Source organism: Aquila chrysaetos, chromosome 16, assembly GCF_900496995.4.
Source record: "Aquila chrysaetos chrysaetos chromosome 16, bAquChr1.4, whole genome shotgun sequence".
Taxonomy (NCBI): Eukaryota; Metazoa; Chordata; class Aves; order Accipitriformes; family Accipitridae; genus Aquila; species Aquila chrysaetos.
The window spans coordinates 2,532,958-2,557,581 of NC_044019.1; the positions used below are offsets into that span (position 1 = coordinate 2,532,958).

Below are 24,624 nucleotides of genomic sequence, written 5' to 3' on the forward strand. Positions count from 1 at the left end.
AAAGCTAAGGACTATCGGTACACAAAGAACCAGGCTCAGCAGAGGCAGAATCAGGTCAGTTGACACTTTTATATACAAGAGAGACTCACAGCTTAGGGGTGTGGGTAAACGCAGCGTTCCTGCAGCTGTGGCTGCAGGGAGAACTTAAATTATTAGGACTGCAGCTTTACACTAATGTTCAATGAAACCTGACCAAGGCCTATCCAAAAGGTAAATTTACAAGCTTTTACAAAAAGTGGTAACAGGCTGGGGCATTTAGGAGTTGCCTAAAGAACAGATATGAAGGCCAGTTTTCCTTAGGCTTGTGGGTGGCTATGTGCAGCTGCTGGGGAGAGAGCTCAGCTAATTGTATGAGCCTTGAGTTGATGGTACTCTGCTTGCATATTAATTATGGTATTTCTTTCCTCAAGTCAAAACCTGCTCTTCTCAGAAAAAAGAGGGTTTCTTCCTCTTCCCCTCCTCCCCAGCATATCTGGTTTGGTGGTGGGGGAGGGTTGGCTTTTTTTCGTTTTGGGCTGGATGTTTTGAGAAGCTCAACTCAAGCGCAGAAAAAAGTTTTCAAGCTGGCTTTAATCATCTTCACTTGCTGCCCCAATACTGTACATGCAGGTACAAGCCAATGAAAATGTGAATACTTCAGTTTTTTCCTCCTTGGGAAAACTGGCTAAGAATATTTTACAAAATAGCGTGCACCCTCACAGCCATCAGTCCTGCTGCATATAAACCACAAAAATACAAGAGTTTTACATTAAGAAATACCACACACATATAAAACATTACATAACACAGGTATAAAATTGCCATTTGCTTTTTTAAATCTATTACCATTCTCAAGCATCCATCACAAGCCCATCCCCTTGTCTTGAACATGGAACCAGGGCTTAAAGGACCCCCTAGTTCCCCCCTCTGCGGCATTTGTTTTAAGGTGGAGTTGTTAAACTTATGAATCTGTCATCAAAGCAAAGTTTATCACAAAATACGAGTGGGCTAGTGAAGGCAGCCAAGTTGGTTCACTAATGCGATCACATCCTGGCTTCCAAAAGTACAAAGCTACCCAGGGTGAGTGTGTCAGTCCTGTACGAGTTCTGCACCTAACTCTCCTTTTCCCCTTAGGTAATGGATGCACACAGAAGGACGTTAAGGTTGACGTGTGCCACTCGTGGTGAGATGTCTGCTACCTTTTTCATTAGAGACTGAAGGCTAAGCTCATAGTAGCAATTAACTCGTGGCTAATGGAGTTCTGACAACTTCCCAATCTAATGGGAGTCTCTTGGTTTAGGTAATTCTTTTCAATGCAACTTGTTGGGGACTTTAGGATGGAAAATGTGAAGTAGCATAGATTTCTGTGTCCTTGCTTGGTTGTATCGCTTTCGTATGATGCACCCCTGTCAAGATACTCGTTTTAGCCTTCTGAAGCAGCTACCTGGAGAAGAAGGGCTATGGTTAGAAAAGACTGGCTGGCTTGAGTTGTTCTGGGCGCATCTCTCATTGCCTCCTACCTTTAATGATCTTGGACCCTTTTATGCCCCCTCATACTTTTTAGGGGTCTAATGCAATTAAAAGGCATAGGCTGTGTTTAAAGATTTGTAACGTATAGGTAAAATCCCTCATGTGTCTTGTTTGGGAATATAAATTCTGAATTTTTTGATAGGATGAATGCTTCAGTTTGGGTGCTTCTAAAAAACTCATTGGTGCTTTTCTCTGTGTGCTTGGTTTTGTTTTTTTCTTCCTGGTGCTGTTAGTAATCAAATTCAAGGACAAACTTCTATTCAGACTTGGAGCTGCTACTTTACCAAGTGTTGTTGCTAAGACAGATGTGTATGTTTTTACATTTGAGGTATAAACTTCTGAGATTAATGACAGATTCTTGAGGCCTGGATAATATCTTAAATGGTCCGGGTGCTTGTTCATAGCTTAATTTTGAGGTGGGGAGTAGGACAACATGATGGGGAAGATTATTTAGTTTTAACTGCATGAAAAGATCAAGCCCTTTTAAGAAAACAAGGCCACCAACTTCAAAGTGCTAACATTCAAGAGGCATCCGCTGCCAGGGTCCCTGGCTAGTTGGGTACAAGGAGGGGAGTGCTGCTCCGTCCCGAGGCTCTCTGACATCAAGCATTGCTTCACGGTTCTCACTGCAAGTGTTTAGGACAAAGTTCCCTTTTTTTAGCGAGTGCTGGGATCTAGCAGATATATACAGACGGCGACCCTGTTAGGAAATCAGATCAATGTTCAATACCCGTCCTCCTGCCTGAGGGATGCCCTTTCTGCCTACTTCTGAGGCTCCCTCTCCATCTGCACTACAGGCAAATGCTTTAGTGAGGGTTTAGTGCCCCTCCAAGAGCAGCAGCACTGTCCTCAGCTCGTCGCATCAGAGATGCTCACCTCCTTCCCAGCCCTTTGCGGGAGGGGAGGACTGTTGGGGGAGCAGGACTGCAAACACCCGCCTGTGTCGGGCTAAGGGGGGCAGCCTTTGGAGCCCCATTTATCTACATGATTTTTAACAGGAGAGATGAAAGGGGATACCTACTGTCCAGCCGAATCATCCCTCCTTCCAGAGAAGCACTCTGGCTTCTTGCTTCCCTTGCCCTTTAGCTCAGCAATCAATAGTGCAAGTGCTAAACGAAGCGGAGGTTGGGCTCGCAGGAGCCAGCATGGGAGCAGGTGGTAAATGCACACCCCGTATAATTGCTCTTCATTGCACAGTTACAACAAAAAATAACCTGAATGTGGTAGAGTGCACTAACCTCTGGTTCTTAAAAAAAAAAAAAAAGAGAAAAAGAGGGGTGGGGGGGAAATGAGGTATACCAATATTCAGAGCTCCAGACAGGCACAGTGGTCACACCAGCTCTTGGGTCTTGGTGGCAGCTACTAAATCAAGCTGCTTTCTCCTGGATTCCTAGATGCTACTGTGCTCCGTTCTGGTGTCTGCGCCGGAGGCAGATGATCAGGGTTAAACAGTGTGGCGGTTATTCAGACAGCAAGACAAACACTTAGGCCCTTTACTGTACATTTTTCCAAGTCTACTTTTAAAACCTAAATCTTCCCCAAATACGGACCAGCTCAGTTTGGGTGAGCATTATTGTCACATCTGGTCACTGAGTCTGTTTTGTATGACTTCAGCTGTGTTACACGTAGCACATCTTTACCCCACCAATGCCAACCATGCTTATTGCAGACACTTCTTTTTCCATAGGAAGTTTTTCTGCAGCCTTTCAACCTTCTTTTTAGCTCATAAACATAATGCTTGCACCTCTAACAACCAGCCAAGGGTTGGGGTGTTTTCTATGCTTGTGAACATGAAGTAGAAGGAAGAATTCCAGTTGAAACAGCTTTGCTAGAGAAACATTGGAGCGGGCTGTCATGCCTTTGGCACATCACAGGATGCAAACCTTGCTTTTACTGAAGGTAATTTTACAGATCTGTCTGGAGGCATGAAAACCCAAAGGAAAGCAGAGAGCTCTTAATATCTTTTTCCATCTGTGATGCAAAGCATATTCAGACTTTGAATTCAGCCATCAAGAAGAACGGTGCCTGAACACTGTTTCTTGACCTTTAAAATGCAGTTATTTTCCAAATCAGTAACCAAATGCACACCCTTTAGGAAGTTTATGGATGTGCATTGTCCAAGCGTTTCACATCAATCTGGGAAGAAGTGTCTGAGTCAACTGGAAGAAAATAGGAGGTGGACTCTTTATGCCTGAAAAAACATCACCGGTGATGTTTTTATAAATGGTCTTATATCAGTAAAGACCCTTAAATTGTACTCACTGCTGCTGAGTATTTGCAAGCCCACTTAAACAAGCGAAGGTATTTAAACGTACTAATTCCTTTCACGTGCACTGATGTGCGCAAACACGTACAAATACAGGCTTGACTTTTCAAGTCTCATCACTGCTAAAGCAGTCGTGTAAGACGGTGAACAGAAGCAACTCCCTATCAGCGAAGGGAATCCTGATCCCACTCCTGTGGGAATTTCTGGTCTCCTATTTGCAATCAAGAGCTACATCTGTAACTGTTTCTGGAGAAACGGTTTTAAGAGCTGGAAAAGGTGGCTGTGGAGGGAGGGAATACTTCCCACCGTCTCAGTTGCTCTGTGGCATTTTCCAAAGCCACTTAATGGGTTTAGTTTTCTGATTGCTGGCCAGGTAATTGTTCTATATCTCACTTGATTTCAGGAAAACTATGTCTAAGCATCCTCTCCCCATGCTTTCAACATGCTACCACGTTGATGAAACAGGAGTTAATTTCTGATTGAGCCCAGAAGCCTGGCCCACCTTCTGGTGCCCTAGAAAATTTTCACTCAACTTTGGCAAATAAAGCCTTTCCCAGGCTTGTAGAACACCCAGGGATAACTTAGGCCTGGGCATGAAATCATGTTGTGTTTTCTGTGCTTTGCTGCATGGCCGTGTCTTGTTTTACTAGCGTTTAGGGGATGTTTAAGTATCATTTCAAGGCTATTTTGGCAAAATCCATCCTTGTTACTCAAGTAGGGTGCCTTGATTCTGACACCAGCATCTACTGTCGGCTGTGCTATAGTAAGGTCTTCTGTGTCTCAGGTGGTTGCTGCATGCTACTTGCTCCTCACTTACTGCTGGGGGTGCTGGGTATAAAATGGGCTGCAAAGCTGATTCAGTTTAATATTAATTATTCTTTCTAGGGGAAAATACCTGAAAAGTCAAATGGTTTGAATTTCCTTTCACAATGGAAGGTGGAGGGAAGAGAGGAAATAACCTAACGCGTAGTACCTAGTCAGTGCGGCCACCTTTTGCAAATCATATAGTACATTAAAAAAAAAAATGCCCTTTGCAATGAAACATTCCCCCAGAAAAAAACCTGGAGTCCAGAAGCTTGTGGTTTTTCTGGTATGTCGCGTGTAGAAAGCAACTGGGTGTCTTGGCTTTTTTGTTCGTGTTGTTCGAGGAGGGAAAACGTCTGACACATGGTCTCACGCATTCAGAACTAAGAAGGAGCTGATGTTGCAATGTAAACGTGGCACACTTTGGTCTCTTCTCCCATTTTAGTTTTTCCACACAAGTGTAAGGTGGGTCCTGACCCAGATGCTTCCCCAGAGAAGTGAGTACCAGTTCCCTGTGGGGACTGGACACGTAGTGCTGAAAGTGAAGAAGCTAAGGTCTTGATGGATTTCAGTTTAGTGAGTAAGTGACAATCATTTGAAGTCACTGGCACGGTGGCTCCACCTTGCCGGTCTCTCAATGAGCAGGAGGAATCGTTCCCACAAACCCATCGCGTTGCAGCAAACGAGAATACACCACTGAAGAAGAACTGGGGTGCAGTTTGTTCTGATGTTAGCTGTGCTGTTACCCTCCAACGCATCCTCAGTCTATCGATGATAAAAAATAAGCCAAAGTATTTGGGTTTTCCCTGTTCCCTGGAGTACCCAGGTGCGCCTTCCAGATGATAGTTCTTTTCTCTGGATTTTTCCACGTGCCAGCAAGGGCAGGTTTTTCAACTGGTGCAGAACCAGTGAGCCTTTTGCTAGACCTCAGGCATCTGCTGCTGTGGGTGTGTGTCCGGCTGTCCCGGTGTTCCTGCTGCTTTTCATCCGCTTCTGTTCTCTGTCTCAAGAAAAGCATTATGTTGCTTGCGGAGAGGGGGAGCAGTAAAGCTCTGCAACTCGCTGGAGAAATTTACAGCCAGCGAGCTCTGCGCTGGAAGGGGTAAGGGGGTGGGATGCTGTCTCCACACCAGTAAGCAGAAAATACCTGCAGAGCTCCCTGCTCTGCCCACACTGCTATTCCATTTCCCCCTGGACATGGTTATTGTCCCACCACAGGCAGATTTTTCATTTTTCCATTAAAATAGAGTTGGTAAAGCAAAAGCAAATAATGTTAGCTTGAAGGAGCAGAAAGCTTTTCCTCTTAAGATGCCTTCCCTCACGTATATTCAAAAATCCAGCACACCAGGGCAGAGAAAGTTTAGCCTCATCCAGGCGTCGTTGACCTCATATAACTGCTCTGGAAGGAACATCATGTTCAAACCATTGTTTATTCCTGTTTCAGTAGTCAGGGCACCGAGTTTGCTTCCTCAATCCGCTTGAAACTGTTAGTGCATCCCACGGCCCTGTGCATCACCATTCAGCACGAGCTCAGAAATCACTGCGTATTGCTTGAACAAGCACTTACCGCTCTAGCAGATGAGGATTTAATCCTTTCCTAGGTGGGCATTGGGGTCCTGAAGCAGACCCCTCTCCACCCCTGTTCAGCAGCATCCAGCCTATTCTCTTCTTGGAGGTCTGTAGTGATTTTGATTTGGTACAGATCCCAAGTCCATGACAGCAGCTGAAATTCCTTGACACGATGTTGCTAAAATCATGGTGGTGTCGGGTAAACCAGGCGCTGAGCAGTGGAGTATTGCTGACCCCCGGTTTTGGGTTTGTGGAGGAGACAGCTTCATCGCAACAGTCTTTTCCTTCAGGTTTGGTTTTGTTCCGTTGTGGCAACAGGTTCGAGCTGGTTCATCGTTTCTGGCGTCACCAGGAGAACCACAGGTTGGTTTTGTTGTGCTCTGTGCATTGTGAAATTCTCTGCTTTGCCAATAAATAATTGTAAAAAATCCCAACTGTGCTGTGGGTTGATTTGTGTTAAAGACTGAAGGTCAGAGCCATCTGGTCGGCAAAAATTCCCCATTAACCTTTTGTCCTCTTCCAGTCTCAAGACTGCTCATCTTTTGGCGTGTTGGTTTTTTTTCTCTCTTTTGGAAACTGATCCTTCAGGACAGTCATTGTGTTAAGTATATTTTATGAAGAAACCGGAGTTTCTAGTGGTGTCTCCCCTGAGTATTTTCAGCAAATTTCATTAGGCACCTTCAAAAAAAGCTTCCGTAATTCTCGGTTTTGCTACAAGAACTGGTCCCTTGGGGGGAACCAAAATGCTGCTTTAAAAACAAACAAACAAAACATACAAACAAAAAACCCAAAACACTCATCCTGATAATAAATTCAAAGCATCTAGTCCTTTGTTCGTAACCTCTCAGTCACCCTAATTCCAGATCAGCAGAAGATGCTGTTGAGATGTTCCCCTGTAGCGTACCAACAAGTCGAGAGTTAGAGAAAGGTGCGTCCTGCCGCGGGGTCTGGCAAACCCTCTGCTCCTACTTGAAATTCAAGTATCCAGGAGAGCATCCCAGACCCGAGGAGAGCATCCCAGACCTCGAGCTGGCCCTCGCGCGAGGAAGGGGCTGGGAGGCAGACGATCGACCAACATCACGGTACTCCTGCTCCGTCAAGTCACCTTCTCCTGACTCAAATTTTCACGTGAGGCATCACAGAGTTTATATTTTGGGTCTTGCTTTGGCCATACAAGACCACAGTCAGTGGTGAAACACGAGGACAAGACCAGCGTATGCTTCGGTGAGGTGAGTGCACCTTTTTCTGTTCTTTCTTGCTTTGGCAATGTCACTGGTCACAGGCTACATGCTACCAAAAAAAAAAAGAATTTAAAAAAAAAAGAAAAATGGCCACCAGAAGTGCTTGCTCAGTGTCGCAGGATTTGTGTCAGAAAACGAACAAATGGGAAGTGACTGGCAGATGTTTCCGGTCAATCCGGAGTCTCTTAGATATTGCAGAGAGTGAGTGTGTTGTTAGCACGTGGCAAGCTACATAATAGAAGATGCTACATTCCTTGGAAAAAAAAAAAAAATAGTGCTGAGTTGGATTTTTTTTCTGAGTTTTTTTTTTTCTTTGAAAAGCTACCTTTTCCTCAGAGGCAAGGAAATGAAATCGAAGGAAAAAAAAACCTCGTCAACATGCTGCTTGCAGTGGCGCTGAATGAATCAGACCGAGATGCTCTCGCTGGGTGGTCAGGAGAGAAACACGTCGCTTCGATTTCTTTCCGACGGGGTGCCGGGACGAGGTGCGGTAACAGTCTCGGGATCGGTCGGCAGTCGCAGCCCTCGGTCTGCCTCACGGCGGGGGGGAGGTTTTTTTTTTTTCGCTTCTCCTTCCCCCTGCCTCAAATCACACAGCCCTCGCTCCCTCTCCAACGTCCCCCTCTGCGCACCGGGATGCGTGCTTGGGGAGGAGCGTGTCGAGAGCAGGTTTATTTCAGGAAGGAGATTTAAAAAAAAAAAAAAAAAAAAAAAAAAAAATAGGACAGGATATTTACAGCTATCCACTAACAGTTTTGGTAGGTCTGGACGTCTCCTTTCCCCTCCCGGCCTCTCCCACCAACCTGCCGCCTACGGGCAGGAGGGGCTGGTGGAACTCTCCAGGGAGGACTGGGAGAGGCGGCGCGTCAGAGGTCCGATGCTGGAGTCGGCCAGCGAGGAGGTGGGGAAGAGTTTGTACCAGCCCGTGACCGCGCTGGAGAGGTCGAGCTCCTCCAAGATGATCTGGGCCATCCCCATGAAGCACTTGTGGTCCATGCGCCCGTAATCTCCCCAGACGATCACCTGCGGGGCAGAGGAGGTGTCAGGGGAGCTGCCCCGCTCGCCAGCTGGGAGTTTTGGGGAAAATGCGGCAAACTCGGCGTGCCTGGCCAGAAAGGACCTGCCGCGATTGGCGTAGGGAGGCTGCGGCCTGAAGGACAGCAGTGAGGACGCTGGGTTTCTATGCCCTGTCCTTGCTCCCCTAATCCCTCCCTGTCCCCACGTATCTGGGGGGGGAGTACATCACCTGCAGGACTTTGCCCTGGGGGCTCTCCTCGAAGAGCAGAGGCTGCTGGTACGACGGGTCACAGGTTTTCTTCACCACCTTGGTCTTCTTCTTGGCGAGGCAGACGCCGTTCTCCAACAGGTAAACTTTCACGTAGGTGGCTGCGTTGGAAAACGGGCGAGAAACAGTGATTTGGAGCAGGGTCCTGTGATGGTCCCGGCACAGTGCCCTTCTCCATCACCCCCGCTCCGTCCCTGACCCGCTCCCTCCCCAGCCACCTACCAGGGATGGACTTGGAGCCCATCTTCGGGATAAGTCCCCTCGCCTGGATCACCTCCACCTCCAGCTGCCCGTTCCGGTCAGCCATGCCAACGTGGACATCGCCTAGGCGGAGGGACGAGACGTGCTCAGCACCCTCCCCGATGGCCATCTCCCACCGGGGATGGCCGCAGCCCTGCGTCCTCGCCAGCTCTCCTTTTTGGTGCTGCCAAAAAGCAGGTGGGAGAAGTCGTCTCCGGGGCTGGCAGCCCCTTCACCCCCCCACCACTGCCTGCTCCCCCATCCTCAGCACCCAGCGCTCAAGCACACCGAGCATCCTGCCACCGGGCGTGTGATTTATTGTGAATTTGGAGGAAGGACAAAGCCGAGCTGATGTGAAGATGCTTGGATTCGAGTAGCGAAGAGAGAACCGGGCGAGAGCCACCTCCTCCCCACCCTCCCTGCCAGCTCCATCCCACGGCAGCCTTGCAGGGCGATTTTTTTTCCCTTGTGATGGGAAAAGGGGCTGAGATTAACCGCGAGACCTCGGCAAGGGCCGGGGAGGCTGGGGCAGGAGGGGTCGGTGGCTGAGCACCCCAGCAGCCGCCAGCCCCCAGCTCCCCAGGGCACTTCACCAGGGTCCTTCCCCGCTCCCTGCAGAGGAGCATCTGCGGGAAAAAACACGGCCGGGCACCTCTTGAGCTTGGTGCGAAGTTGTTCTCCCACTTACGCTGTCCCGCTTGTACGTACGTACGTCCCTTGGCCGGTGGGTCCCCGTCGCTCGCTGCCTTGTGGCCCCGGGGAGGGAGTGGGGACGGGGAAGGGGCGAGCTGACGTCCCAGCAGGGTTTAATAGGAGCGAGATGAACCTGGATGTTCTCAAAACACACTTGGCATTTCAACAGCAACTCGGGGCCAGCGCCGGGGGCTGCGCGAGGAACCGGCCGGCAGCAGAGGAACGAGCCGATGCCGCGGCGGGGGAACGGCAGGAGCTGTAGGGATTCGGCATGCCGCGGGCACTGCGGGACCTCATCCCAAGGGAAGCCAATGTTGTCCCTTCCCCGGGAAGGTGGGCAAACCCAGCGGGGTCCAACCGCCCCCTTTCCCTTCCGTTCCCTCCCACTGGGGTTTATGGGGTGCCAGCAGGACCAGTGATGGCCTGTGCTGGGGGGACTGGGGGTCAGGATGGGGGACCCTGGTTCCTGTGGCCCCCCCCGGGGCAGCTCTCCCCATTCCCAGCAGCTCCGGCCCCTCAGCAGGACACGGGGCAGACGCCTTGGTGTGCCCTGGGAGCAGCTGGGGACACGCTGCTGCTGGCTGGAAATTCAGACTTAGGGTGTGACTTTCTGTAGCCATTTTGGATTTAAAAAGGAAAAATGGAACAAAACGCGGTTTTGTTGGGTCCCCTCTGCAGCGGGATGCTCGGAGGAGGAGCTGATGCACAGCAGAGGGGCAGAAGAGGCCTCAGGAAAAAGCAGAGCTGCTGCTTTCCCCGGCGCGTATCCTGCCCCGAGCCCTCCACGGGACATTCCCTCCCCTCGCGGAGCCGACGGCGGGAGCAGCAGGGGAAGGCCAGAGCATTTGCAAGCCATGCACCGACCCAGCACGTGCTCGGCAGCAAGGGATGCTGCCGGAATCGAGCCTGACCCCCGGAACCAGAGCACGCGGACGCTTTCCCCCCCCCTGCCACCACTGCAGCCCCTTCCCTCTTGCCGGAGCATCCTTTTGCCGTGCCCAGCCCCGCACCGGGCGAGACACAGCCCTTGCTTTGCGGGGCTGGACACGGCACCCCCATCCTCAGGCAGGGACCCCCCCCTCGGCCGGCACTCACCCATCGGCGGGGTGGCCAGCGTCTGCCGCCCCACCAGCTGGCCTGGCCCCAGCCCGTCGAGAAAATCGCTGAACTGGCTCTCGGCGCCCAGCCGGGTCGTGGGGAAGATGAACCTGCCAAGGAGAGCAAAGGGCTTTTGCGGAGCGTCGGGCTGCCGGGTCTCAAGCGAGGTTTTTTTCCCCCGAGAGCACAGGGAGGGGTGCCCAGCCCCGGCTCCCGTCCCCCCGCGGTGCCTTACATGCCGTCGGAGCTGTTGCTGTTGGTGCTGCCGTCGGTGGACTCCCGGCTGCCTTGCCGGGTGACCCTGGTCCTCATCTCCACCGCGATGCCGGTCTCCGTGCTCCTCCGGATGTTGCTGCGCAGCTTTTTGGGACCACCCTCTGGAAGCCGAGACAGGGGGTGAGCCCGGGAAGCGCTCGCTGCCCCCGGACCCTCCTGCGGGATGGGCGTCAAACCAGGTGGAAGAACCGGGTGCCGCGCACGGCCAGAGCCTCCCCACGCGCTGCTCCCTGCCTTCCTTCAGTACGTTATTCATTGCGACTTATGCAACCTTTCCCTGGGGATGAAATCCTGCAGGACCCCACGCGGGCACGTGTCCCGGTGCCATGCACACCGTGCTGGAGAACCATAGACTGCCTGTGCCCCCCCCCCCCCATGTCCCAGCCCCATCTCCCCACAGCCCTTGCTCAGCACCAACGCCATCGTGCCTTTGCATGGCTGAGAGCCCCACCTGCACCTCGGCTATCTCCCCCACGTGCCGAGACCTGCCACGCTCAGCTCACACGTGCTGACACCATCCCAGCCCGCCTCCCGGTCTCCAAAATCCCCAGCGCCCCATCGACACGTGCCGATGTCCCTGTGCCGCAGGGGACGGGCACCCCCAGTGCCGCAAGCGGGCACAGCCCCGGCGCTGACTGATGTTCTCTGCATCTCCACGCAGTTACACCGTCCCCGCCGCCACGTGTCCCAGGCCGTGGCAGATGGCAGGAGGAGGAGTGTGGCACGAGCATCCATCCCTGGCATCGCCAGCAGGCCTGGCACTGCCGGCAGCCCTGGCATCGCCAGCAGCCCTGCTCCTGCCGCGTTAGCACGTGTGTGTCGGCACCGCGCCACGGCTGCTCCTGGGCGAGTCAGGTTTGTCCTGCTAATTCGGGGCTGCCCCTGTGGAAGCCTTTGCCTGATCCTGGCAGCCCCCCTGGAGCGGGCACTGCTCCCCCGGGCACTGGCAGCCAGGAGGGTCCCGGTTCTGCCGTCCCCAGGTGCGGTTCTGCCTGGCTCCGGCACTTTTTGCTTGGCTTTTGGGGATAATTATACCCCTTCAGAAACACCTTGGATGTGCGGGGCTGGAGGACTCCAAATTAACTTCTCTCTTTATAGAACATCTCCTGAATCACAAAATGCCAACAAGAACCGGAATAAAAAAGCAATAACTAGAGAAAAAGCCTGCACTAAAAATGAGCTTTTTGCTTCCCCCGCCCTTTAAAAAGCTATTTTAAGCATTTAAATATTTCCCAGAGCCAGACCGTTTGACAAGTCCTTTCTTCGAGTTCCCTCCTTCCCTCCCTGCCCGCAGCTGGGACTGGCCATTACTGGTGGGGGGACGCTGAGCCCAGACCCCCCCCACGCAGGCAGAGCTCCGGCAACATCCCTGTCTCAGGTTTGCAAATGGTTTTGGCACCTGGAGAAGTACCAGTGTGCGGAGGGGGGGCATTTATAATGGGCTTTTTTAGGTGTCTTCATCAGACACAGGCAGCTAGAGCATTGCTTTGGGCAGCCAGGAGCATGCACCTCTCCTAAAAGCAAAGGGCCGAGTTGGGGGGGGGGGGCTGGCAGCGCTGTTGGGGGGGGGGCCGCGGCAGCTCACCGGTCTGGTTGAGCTGCAGCGTGCTCTTGCTCCACTGGGACAGCCCCACGATGGCCACCATCTTGGCACCCAGGCTGGAGCGCCTCTTCTTGCTGGCGGTGACGGCGACGGAGTCGGCGCTGCCCCGCGCGCTCTTCTCGATGTTGTACATCTCGCCGCTGATGCTGGAGCTGCGGACGACATTCCTGGCCGCCGAGGAGCTGGCATCCCCGTTGAACATGGTCAGCCGCTCGCGCGCTCGCCGGCCCCGGTTCTGCTGGGTGGGATCAGCTGTGGTGGGGGGGGGGGGAAGCCGGGGGATGCGTCAAGGCCAGCGACGCTGCGCGGTGGCACTGGCCATGTCACCGCTGTCACACCCGGAGCAGCCCCGTGGGGATGGACGGTCGCCCAAAGCACCACGAAATTCAGGTGGCGCAACCCATCGGGACCATTTTTCCCCACCCGTCGGGGCAGGGTGCGGCGAGGGAAGGGGTGCAGGACCCCCCCTCCCCACGCAGCCGGGTCATGGGGTGGACCCACCAGCCCTGCCCCAGCGCCCTGTGGGACCCAGGCAGCCCCTGCCGTCCCGGAGCGACCCACCGGTGGGCAGAGGTCTCGGTGTGTCACCAACCCGCCTGGCTTGGGAGCAGGAGGGGACCCTGACGCTTGGGGACAGCCCCGTCCACCCCCGCTGCAGGTGCCCAAAATTGCAACCGGCAAAGTTCCTCCCACGCGTCATCTTCTCCGAACCGCGGCTGCAGCATCCCTACGTGCTGCTCCGGGCGTGCCTCTGCTCCACCCCGAGACGGCTGCCTGCCACGGGGGCTGGATCCAGCCCCTGCCCAGCAAAACACGCCGGGCTGCTGCTGCTGGGGTCCACGGTGAAGCCCTGGCAGCAGACGGTGCCTGGAGGGGCCCCGCAGATCCGCCGAGGGTGCCGGGCTGTTTGCTGGCGGCAGAGGCTGCGACGAGGCTGCCAAACCTCCCGCGCGGTTCCTGCCTTCCCTTCCCCATGAATATTTAAACTCCAGTGGGATGGGAGCATCCATCTTCCAAGGAAAGGTGAATTATTAACTCCAGGCCAAGTGAAGCCACTTTATGATAATGGATGGAGGCAGCGCCTGGAAAAATATTTCTCTTTCAAGAGAGAGAGACGGCCGCAAGCACAGAGAATAAGTTATGGCTGGGAACGGGGGAGCGGGACAAGGCGGGGGGCTTCTGCTGCCTCCTGCCATCAGGGGAAGGAGCTTTGCAGGGGCACAGTCGGGCTGAGACCTGACGGGAGCCGCGGGCTCAGCTCCAGCGCCGCTGAACTCGCGGATTTATCAATTACAGAAGGGATGCAAACAAGGGCAAGTGGGCAATTAGTCATTAATATCATTAATGAGCTTCCAGAGAGCAGCAGCCGTTCCACATTTCCCTTCTGGCTGGTGTTTTCCTCCCCTGCTCTGCCCAGGCTCCCTCAGGCGAGCGCAGTGACCCATCGCTTTCACCCTCCACTCCTCACACCCAGCGGTGCTTGTTGCTGAGCGGGACCCCGGCACGGCTGCTTGCATTTGGCAAGATTTGGGATGTGCCAGGACCGTAGCACATGCTTCCCCTCACGTACGCGTGTGGGATTTTCTGCCCTCGCTGCTGAACAGACGCTTGCACGAGGGCTCAAGCCCCTCGGATGAAGCCGTCGGCACCAGCTCCGCAGCCTGGAGCCACCCCGGAGTGGCCGTGTGCCGACGGGAAGCCGAGATGGGCGAGAGCAGCCAGCAGCGCTTGCCCTACGCTCAGCATCTGCTCGAGGAGGGGTCGGGGCTGAGCCCCTACCTTTGGGACCTTTGGGATGAACACCTTCCGATGCCGCCCGCCGCTCTCCAGGAGCCCTCCCGGCTCCAAGCCTGTTGCGGCCGCTCGCAAGGGCTGGGGTTTCTCTTTAGGAAGCGCCTGCCGCGGGGAATGGATCCCGACCACTTCCCCAACCGCAGCCCCAGTGCACCCTCTGTCGCACGCCGCTTCCCTTCCTCGTGCCTCGGTTTCCCCACCTGCAAACCTGATGTTAGACTGTGCCTAAACAAGTGCGCATCCCTTTCCACGAGGGCTCAGCCGGGCACGGTGCCCAGCTCAGGCTTCTCCACGTGGCGTTACGGGCGAGAAAAGCTGTGGCACAACCGAGCCCTCTTATTTGTATGGTCAGGAAAACACAAAAGGCTCCTGCTGCTGTTTTCCCCGCTCGGCGCTTCAGCTGCCAGGAGAGCACCAGGCTCTGGTGGAAGCAAATTAGATCAGGAGAGCACAGCGCTAATGGTATCATTTCCAATGCAACACACACAAGGATAATCCACCGCAAAGGAAGCGGAGCACACGCTCCTCAGCCCAAAGGAAGGATTTTCTTTACTCTGCCCTTAATTTTACCCCTTATCTCTTTTCACAATCTGCTTCTGGCCTCTGCGGAGAGCGGGTGCCGGACAGGGAGATCAGGGAGGTGCCCAGTGCTCGCTGCTGAGACAAGCTGAGCCGGAGACCATGCCCGAGCACTGGAGCCCGCGGCTCCCACCGCCGAGCCGGCCTCAGCACCGCTACAGCATCCTCGCCTGGCACAGGCAGCCCTGATGCTGCCTCTGCCTCCAGCTCCCGTTCCCCAGCAGCGGGTGGGGGATTCAGGGAATGGCACCAGGTTTTCCTTCACACCCCCCCCCCCCATATTTTATTTAGTCTCTATATTGCAAAACACCGGGATTCGCAGAGCAAACGACCGCGACGCTCCAGCATGATCGCATGCAAGCCCCTTCCTTCCCTGCCGTGGAAACACATCCCCAAGCCGCCGGGGTGGGGGGCAGCACCCACAGCCCCCACCAGCGCTTACCGCCGCCACGCACCCTCCTTGCGGGAAACGACGACCACCACCGCGAGCACCGAGAAGTTCTCCGGCCAGCCAGTCCCGGTTCCCCCCGTGGGCTGGGATAGCTGCAAGATGCCCGGAGCCACCGGGCACCGACTGAGCAACCGGGAGAGGTGTCATGGCTGTAGCATCCCCCCGGCTGCTCCGCTGCTTGGCGGACACGCAGCCGGCGCCCGACGCCGATGCACAACGCACAGACAAGCACCACCGGCTGGAAAACGGGTTCCCTGTTGCATTTTGATCGCCGCTGCGGCGCAGGAGCCCCGGCGAGGCTGCCTGGGCCGAGCCCTGCCCTCCCCGCACTGGCACCCCAAAGGAAAAAACGAGACGGAGGCATCTTACCGCCCTGCGCAGGTGGAGGAGGACTGGGCAGCTCTCCCCGCCGAGGATGCTCAGCCCCCCAGCCCCATCCCCGGCTGGAGACGGAGGGTGACGGGTCTGGTTAATCTTTAAAGGGTTCTGGAGAGCGGGGCTGTGCTGGAGCTGCTTCAGCATCTCCTTCAGCATCTCCATGGTTACATCGCTGACCCAGTTCTCCTCCCAGCCCCAAGCAGGGGCAGAGCGGTCCAGCGGGGTGGGATGCGCCTCGGTGGGGTGGGGGGGCACCCCTGTGCCAGGTTTTGGGTGCCCTACGACCCCGCTGGGTCCCCCCAGCTGGGCGTCACGGACTTGCTGGGGGATGACAGAGCTGGGAAAAGTGGGGAGCAAAGCAGCACGGAGGGTGGGGGGTTGCAGGCGACCCCAGGGAGCGGATGGGACTGTACAGCCCCACTGCTGGTGCATCCCAGTGACCGGACGGTGTCCGGGGCTGCACGTGGCGAGGAACAACCCCGGGGCTGCGAGGGTGCCCTGGCCCCAAATATCCCACTGAAATAGAAACGAGGGGCAAAATATTGATGGGGAAAATTGGGTGCTTTGGCAAAAGCTCTGGGGAAGGAGGGAAGAGCCCAGTGGGTGCCCCCACACAGGTGGGGAAGGGCCCCTGATGGTAGGTGGGGAGGAGGAGGAGGCGGAGGAGGAGGAGGAGGGAAGTGATAAATGAGCATGGTGGGGCTGGCTGGGATGCTGCCTTGCCAGGGAAGGAGGCAGAGGGATTTTGGGGGCCGTCTGCTCCCTCAAAGTGGGTGTCCCCAGGGAGAGAGGGAGTTGGAAAGCTCCGGCAGTGGGGCAACAGGTCCTCTTACCCCTGGGCTGCCCCTGCAGCCCCCGGCCCCCCCACACTGGGGCTGCCTCCAGCCTGGAGAGAGAGAGAGCACTGAAATACTGCTGACGTCTGGAGCAGGTAAGCCCTAAAATCAGCACTTTTGGGGATAGAAAAACTTGCTAGAGCTGCCGCTACGAGGGCCTGCCAGTCCTGAGCATGGCACAACGCGCTGGGGCGAGCCACACCAGCACAGCTCACAAACACGTGCTCCTCCTTGCATTAGGAAGTAAGGCAAGGGCTTATTTCCCCTAAAAGTACTTAATTCTAATTAATTACTTCAGGTTTGATAGGCAGTTGCTCATATAAATTTAATTGCCCAGCAAGAGGCATAATTCAGTGCAGACGAGCTGAGAACTTGCAAGTAACTCCAGCTACTGGAGTTAAGCATCTCATTGCTCAGGCAGGTTACAAAAGTTATATTCTGGCTGAAACTTGCTGCAGGCACAGCATTAATCCTCCTGCACAACCTCCAAAGGAAACAGAAACCTTGAAATTAAAGGATGGGTCCAAATGCACTCCATTTGTAGGAAAATTGGAGCTTAGAAGGGAGAAGTTGGGATGGGGCCAAGCCAGTGCTGTGCTCGGGGATCCTGCGGGAGCAGCTCCTGCCCGAGGGTGCTCCAACCCACGCCAGCCCCTGCCCGTGCACCTGGAAAAAGGCCGGACTGTTGTGCGAGCGAGGTTTAGCAAGCCTGTGCCTGGGAGGATGAAGAGGAGGAGGTCCATGGGGCAAACCCCAGGGCATGCTCCTGCCGGGTTGCTCCAGTCCAGATGTTTCTCCAAAAGGCAGCTGCATGCACTTGGCTGGGAGCAGGAGGACAAAACACCAGAGCTGCTCTCCGGGAGGGATGGCAGAGCAGCACCAGGACCTGCTTGTGTCAGTGTGCTTTGCCAAGAAGGCGACCGTGCAGCCTGGTCTGTCTGCAGCAGCCGGAGGCTTTCCACCAGGATGGGAAGTGCTGGTGGTCGTAGTGTGGGTGAAGAGCTCGGTCCCCTGCACAGACCTGCCGATGGGATGGTGGTAACAGCGGCCAATGCTGTGGCCTGGGGATGTCCCCAAGGGCTGAGAGATGGCTTCATGGAGACCAGCTCTTCCAGTGACCCAAGCAATGCATCGCATCTCTTCTGGGATAAGCAGTGGGATGGTATTCCTCAAGCCTGGGAGCAGGTCGGGTCTGAACAGCCTTTCTGCTCTGAGCGGTCTCCTCTGCGCTGCCGTGCCTTTCCTGTGCATGGGGACGGATGGGGAGCACCACTGGGACCCAGAGCAAGAGATAATTGGAGCTGCAGCCCTGTGTGTGGGTCTCCAGTGCAGCAATAACACAGAAGAACCGACTGTCCCATGCTGGAGTGTGCATCTTCCTCAGTCCCAGCTGTTTCTGCACCTCGGCCATGGTAATTTACTTGCCATCCCCATTCACAAAGCACATATCCATCTCCACGTCTCCAGCCAGCCTGGTGCCGCAGCTCCAGCAGAAGTGATGCTCCTGGCAGACTGGATCCGTCCAGGAGCACCGGGACAGGGAACTGAGTATCTCCGGGAGGGACAGGCAGGAACGTGTCATCTTCCCGCACCCACCTCATGGCTGTCTTTCAGTGGGTGGGGGGACGGTTGTGGGAGCTGGGGCACCCATGTCTGCACCTGCCTGGTGGCCCGACCTTGGGCTAAGCCCCCTCTTGAGATGCCAGGAGCCCAGGGCTGGTGCCCTGACCACACCGTCCCTTTCCCCCACGTCCCTGCATGACGTCTGCTGCTCGGTTAAATCAGATCTGTGCTGAATCCTGTTGTTTCCCAGGCAACATAAAAGAATCAGAGGAGCAAAAGCCACCCGGCGGGGCTGCGGCTGGGGGACGGCCAGCTCCCGCAGAGCCCAGCCGGTTGGGTTAGCTACCCAGCGAACGAGGGCTCATGGCACTGCGGCAAGCATCGGGACATCCCTGACGGTCTGGTCTCATCCCGCAGAAATGCTGCCTGGACCAAGCTCCTGCAGGGCAGAGCTCAGTGCCTCTGCGCTGGCTGCACCCTGGTGCTGGTTTTGGCCATGATGGGCAGCTTGGGAGGGAGCAGGACCTCGCTGGGGACACGCACGACCAGGCCCACGGACGGTGCCAGCAGCCGCCTTGGGTAGCGTGATGCCGCAGCCATGCGGCCCCGAAAACTGGGCCACTTCCATGGGGAGGCAGCGGGGACGTAAGAAACCAGCCCAAGGCCTTTGGTGGCCTGTGAGATGGGTCTGGGATGGGATCACCTGTCCTCAGACCCCAAACCCTCGCCTGGTGCTCGGGCACTGAGGGCTCGCACCACCGCGACAGGGCTGGGGCTGGTACCAGTCTCCACCGGCACGGAGGGGCTGTGGAAAGGAGCTTTTCCCGTTACCCAGCAGCCGCTGCCTTCCCGGCTGCACGGCTCCGAGCTCTGCAATGCAGCTCACACCACTCGTCTGCTGTGTGTGAATCCCATCAATATTTCATGGAGCTGCTTCCTCCAGGGGAAGGACTGCTATCAGCTCTGGCTTTCTGCTGCTCCTACCAGCGCTCCTCTTCTTGCAGAGAACATCTGATTTCCTTCTACTGGCAGCCAGCACCCAACAGCCCCCCCTTTCGCTCCCCTTTCTGTATTAGCGAATATTGCTTTGCCTTTCAGGGACTCTGTATCCCACATGGGCCAAGGGCTCTGAAGTCCGCTTGGGTTCAAACCCAAGTACTGACCATATTCTGCCCCTGGTCACTTAAGCTAGCCTGCAGCAGAGGTGCCCAACGCCACAGCCCTGTGTTGGGCTCCCCAGGACCAAGCCGCCGGCCCCGCAGCTCCAGGATGGGTGACCAAACCCACCCACACACCCCATGGCCCCCCCAGCTCTGTGTCCAGTGGCAGGACTGTGAATGTGGCCCTGTGACAGCTTGGTGCCAGCAGCCCAGACCCTGTCTGACCAGGTCTGATCCACCCTGCCCAGCTGCATCCAGCCCGCAGGTCTGAGCTTCCTCCAGAGCCCAGCGGGAGGGAGGGGGTAAGGCAGGCTGTTTGCAGAAAAAGTTGCTTTTTAAATGCTAAGACTGCACTATTATAGCAAAGCTTCTTCAGGGATCAGCAGAAAACTTGCTTGCCATAGGAAGACTTCTGGGAGCCGGAGTGATGCCAAGAGACAGTGGGAGCCTGGCACTGCCTGCGTCAAACACTCATCGCTTCGCCACGGTCTGCGCCCAACCTGGCGAGAGAAGCCTGGGCAGCTCTCCTGGGCCAGCACCCGCATCTCCAGCAGAGCAGGAGGACGGGCCGATGGGGCACCGGAGCGGCTGCTCCCAGCGAGGTGCTGCTCACCGGAGCTCACGTGTGCCTTGGCTGGGGAGAGGGGCGATGCATGAGCGTGCCCGAAGCGAAGGCCAAATGCTCTCGCATCGCTCCACCACCCAACAACTAAAATAGGTGCAATTCACTATTTGCAGGCTGAGAGACCTCCAGCTCCGGGAGTCTCTTTGTCTGTGGGAAGGATGAGGAGCCTGCGGAGGCTCCCACCGTGATCCCTCCGTGGTCTGACACAGCATCCCAGGGCAGGCGGGGAGCCCCTGAACCCAGCAGGCAGCAAGCATGACGTGTCAGCAGGGCTGTCAATCCTGCGCTAAATCACTTTAAAATAATTACTAAATGAGCCTGTTTCCCTGCTATTTGAGATGCTGTGACAAAACATTTTAAGTGCATTGAAATGGATGCAAGGAGATGGTACCACACGGCTTGGGTTTTAATAAGCAGGAAAATTAGGCATTTTCATAACCTTAAACTGCATCTTGCATCAATGTGACGCTTCCCATCGGGCTGTGCCGCAGCAAGAGCAGGCGTGAGCCCACGGGGGGGCCCGATCCACACGGGCTGACTCGGCTGAGCTCAAGGGGCAGCAGAAGCTGCAGGAGGACGGACCTGGGGTGTGCAGGGGAAGCTGGGTTTGCCCCCTGACTTGGGGTGCAAGGGGCCAAGCAAGGGGCAGACCAAGATGCTGTGATCTCATCCTCAGTCCATGTCCCACAAAGGCTATTGCGACCAGCGCTGCAAGGACGGGGCTGAAACGGGGACGAAGCGAGAGCCTGGGAGTGCCGTGCAGCGGAGAGGAGCGCTGGGACGTGGGAGGCAGCAGGAGTTTGCCCTCGGAAAGGGATGTCGGAGAAGGTACATCGCTCTTCGGGAGAGATGCGTAAGCACAGCAGAAGGGCTGGCTTTCAAGAGGTGTTGATGTAGAAAGAAATGGGCACGCATCTAAACTGGGCCTGGAGGTGAGAGGTGCGGGAGCAGCCACTCCGCTGCTCGGCGAAGGGGCCGTGCGATGCAGCTGGCTGTGCCAGGGCTGGTTTGGGCAGGTGGCCCCTTGTCCTGCACCGGAGAGACAACCCAGGGCTGCTGTAATGGCAGCAAAGCCCAACCCCACACCGCTGGCCCGAGGGGGATCCGCAGGCTCCTGCTCTCAGCACACTAATGAAATAAACAGCGCAGCCCCACGGGATGCCAAGTGATGCAATTCAGCCCAGGGCTGATTGTTTTGCTCCGCCTCAAAAGACCCCTCGCTATGCTTCCCGGACCCCCGGGAGCAGGCACTGGCCATCGCACAGCCCGGCATGGCCACCATCTCCCGCGGGGACAATTCTGCAGCTCAGTGGCAGCACCCAGGTGGTGGCCCTGGCTCTGGGGACCATTTCGAGGTGCGGAGCAGCCATCGCTCCGCAGCAGCTCAGCGGACGCAGTGGCTGGCCAGGCCCATGCCCATTCGGGTGCTCCCCTGCTCCGAGGGGTAAGCGATGCCCACACTGCCCTCGGGCTTCTCCCCACTTACTGTAACCCCAGTTTTAGTAAGCAGGGAGCAGCACAGGGGCCTCTTCCCATCCTGGGGCATCATTTCACTCTTCCTCACTAGTTCTTTAACAGACTTCCCTACAGAACTGGCCACAGCACCTGCCCAAAACGCCACGGAGGGCAGAATGGGCTCTCTGGATCGAGCAGAGTCAAATCGATGTACAAAGCACAGGCTGGAGACGCCGGGGAGAGGTGAGCACCGGTGTTACGTGGGCTGCTCGGTGCAAGGATAAGGCCCCAAAGCAAGCCCTCCCCAGGCAGGACACCCCGCTTTCGCCAGCCCCTATGCCCGTTTTCCCGATGGGGACCAGTGTGCACGGGACAGGGTTGACGTCAACGGGCTTTCAGCGGGGATGATGGATGGCACGGGAAAAGCGCTCCCGTTCCCGACCCGCTGGCTGGGAAATGCTGCCCGCCGCCCGGAGCCGAGAGGGGCTCCGGTAAACCGGCCCCGGCAGTGCCCAGCCGGGGAGCCCTTGGGGACGGGGGGAGCCCGGTTGCAGCCCCCATGCTTTCGGTGCAGCGATGTTTTCGGGGTGTTCACGTCTCGGCTTGGAGCCTGGGGTACGTTTTAGGGATGCCAGGAGCAACTCGTTGGTAGCCGTGGGGCGCGGGGGGAGCACTGGGGTTGTCCCACCGGGGGTCGGGACCTCTCCTCCCCCCCCCCCCATCACCCCCGGGGGCTGCCGGAGAGCCCATCCCGCTCCTCCCCGGTACCGCATCCGCGACGGGCATCCCCCAAAACCACTGCCCGCCCCCCCCCAACCGCCTGCCGGGGATGCTCCGAGGCAGGTGCGGCCCCGTTCCCCGCCGGTGGCCACGGGGACCGAGGCGGTCGCCGTCCCGGGTGCCCGGGAGCGCTCAACCCCACCCCGCGTCGCCGCCACCGCGGGCACTCACCGCCGCTGCCGCCGCCGCCGCCGCCCGTTCCCGCTCCTCCCCTCGGCCCCGGCGGGCTGCTGGGAGCGGCGGGCGGGGGAGCCCCGGGCCCGGCCCCGGCCCCGACGGCCCGGGCTGCCGCCGAGAGGGGCCGGCGTCCCCCCCCCGAGGGTATGAGCCCCCGAAAGTTGGCGGCTGCGTCCTGCTCCCAGCAGCTACCCACCGAGAGCTGCCAGCTGGACCCCAAAAGCCACCGGCCAGACCCTACACCCATCAGTCGGATGCTAAGGGCTGCTGGTTGCACCCTACGCCTGCAAGGCGGACCCCAAGAGCCTCCGGCTGGACCCTACACCCACCAACCGGAGCCCAAGAGCCACCAGCGGGACCCTACACCCATCAGCTGGACCCCAAGAGTCATCAGCCAGATGCTACAAGAGCCCAAGAACCACCAGCCAGACCCTACATCCATCAACCAGAGACCCCTAGAGCCACCAGCCAGACCTTACACCCATCAGTTGAACTCCAAGAGCTGCCAACCTGACCCTTCTCCCATCAGCTGGACCCCAACGGCTACTGGCCAGACCGCACTACTATCACCCAGATCCCAGAAGTCACCAGCCGGACCCCAGGAGTCAGCAGCCAGACCCCACACCCATCAGCCAGACCCCAGGGGATGCCCACAGGACCGCGGGAGCCTCCAGCCAGACCTGAAGTGCTGCCAGCCGGTCCCTCCTCAGCCTGGGCAGCTGCAGTACCTGCTCCTTCAGGAACTCCTGGACCTCTTGGCTCTGATCCCTTTCGGCTGCCACCGGAGTGCGAGCGTGGAGGCATGGGGACCAATGAGGCACTTCTTGTGCCCTGGTTCCTCCCAAAGGAGAAAGTTTGAACAGAGAGGCAGCCCTGGTTCCTGTGCTGCCCTTGGACTCACCTTGGCTCCCTGAATACAAACACTAATTTCTCTCCAAGCACCGTCTCTTTTTACTCATGGTAAATTCCTCCAGTGCTTTCCCTGCGTTGCCTCTGCAGGCTGCGCACCACGGCTGACATGGAGCCACGTGCCAGGAGGAAACCCTCCTTCACCGACTTTAACTCTGTCCCTCCCTAAAATAATGCCAGGCTTGGATTTCCCAGTGGGTGGGCTCCCCATCCTCCCCATGTCGGGGTCCCAGGGCTGCCACCAGCATCCCGGGCTGCAGGAAACCACCTGGCCCTCGTGGGAAAAGCCTTTGCCAGGTTCCCCGTATCGGGGTCAGGGCCTGGGGGGTGATTTGGGACCGTGGCCCCTGGGGTGGGTTGGTAAGTACGGTGTTCAACGGGCATCCATCGGTACAGGGAGGATGGGGGGAAAGTTCCCCCTGCGGCAGCTGCTGGAAGGGAAGGGGACAGCGGCGAGAGTCGGGATGCGGCGGGTCCCAGCGTTGTGCACGGGAAAGCTGGTTAAGGAGCAGGAATAGCTGAAAGAACTAAATATGGAAACTTGGATAAAACATCGCTGAAATAGGGAGATGGTTTCCTAACAGAATTCAAAGCATATAAACAAACTCAGGGAGGGAGAGAGGTTGTCTGGAGGGGGCCTTTATGAGTAATATTTAGAAAAACTAGCTGAAAATATCTCGGTAGGGAAGGCTATCTCATCAAAGCAAACTTCCAGCTTTGTGGGGAAAGTGTCAGTCCTGGGAACATATTGTTTTGCGGGAAGAGATAGTGAAAACACGTGCCTTGACAGTGAAAAGCCTCTCCTTTAATGTTTTTTTTTTCCAACTGCCACATTTCGATGATAAAACATGAAGTTTCATGGCAATAATAAAATAATTATTTTGACAAAGTTTTCAGTTCGACTGGTAGGAAACTTTCTGACCGACTGGTTTTCTGCTTCCCTTGGCAGGTTGCGCCAGGATCCCTCGCTGACCTCCCGCCGGGAGGGACTCAGTGGCTCGTTCCCACGTGCTCGAGACCAGGGGTGTGCAGCACCGACAGCCCCTGCAGCCGATCCCCCGGGAAGCGCTTACCCAGAGCAGGATGGACAAAAGCCCCGGACTTGGTCTTGCGCTGGGATCCCATCAGGGCTCTCCCATCTCTAATGTCTCTTAATTCGTTAAGGAGCTCAGCTCTCCGGTTTGTCGGCTCCTCACCACCTTCTCCTTTATGTTTTGGTTTTGTGCCGGCGAAAAGGGGATAGTTTAATGTGATTACTCTGGTAAAGCCCACGTAAGAGGATTCGTGGGACTTGGCTTTACGGTACTGCAGGGGCTATCGGCAGCATGTGGCA

At 56.4% G+C, this 24,624-nt stretch overlaps 1 protein-coding gene across 7 annotated transcripts; it reads right to left on the reverse strand.

Annotated features, from left to right (window-relative positions):
* Positions 1-50: 50 nt before the first annotated feature.
* RIMS3 (regulating synaptic membrane exocytosis 3) lies at positions 51-23,326 on the reverse strand. Of its 7 annotated transcripts, none has more exons than XM_030038560.1 (8): positions 22,377-22,404; positions 22,243-22,245; positions 12,567-12,836; positions 10,941-11,082; positions 10,703-10,815; positions 8,897-8,998; positions 8,636-8,775; positions 51-8,412 (listed from the first exon to the last, which is right to left on the reverse strand). In XM_030038560.1, the coding sequence occupies exons 3-8, from the start codon at positions 12,784-12,786 to the stop codon at positions 8,200-8,202; spliced, it is 930 nt and encodes a 309-aa protein (XP_029894420.1). In that variant the 5' UTR covers positions 12,787-12,836; positions 22,243-22,245; positions 22,377-22,404; the 3' UTR covers positions 51-8,199. The 7 variants fall into 7 exon arrangements, with proteins under 7 accessions (XP_029894420.1, XP_040985311.1, XP_029894422.1 ...); XM_041129377.1 differs by lacking the exons at positions 22,243-22,245; positions 22,377-22,404 and adding an exon at positions 13,146-13,560 and having other exon boundaries at positions 51-8,032; positions 8,193-8,412; XM_030038562.1 differs by lacking the exons at positions 22,243-22,245; positions 22,377-22,404 and adding an exon at positions 23,284-23,326.
* Positions 23,327-24,624: the final 1,298 nt, after the last annotated feature.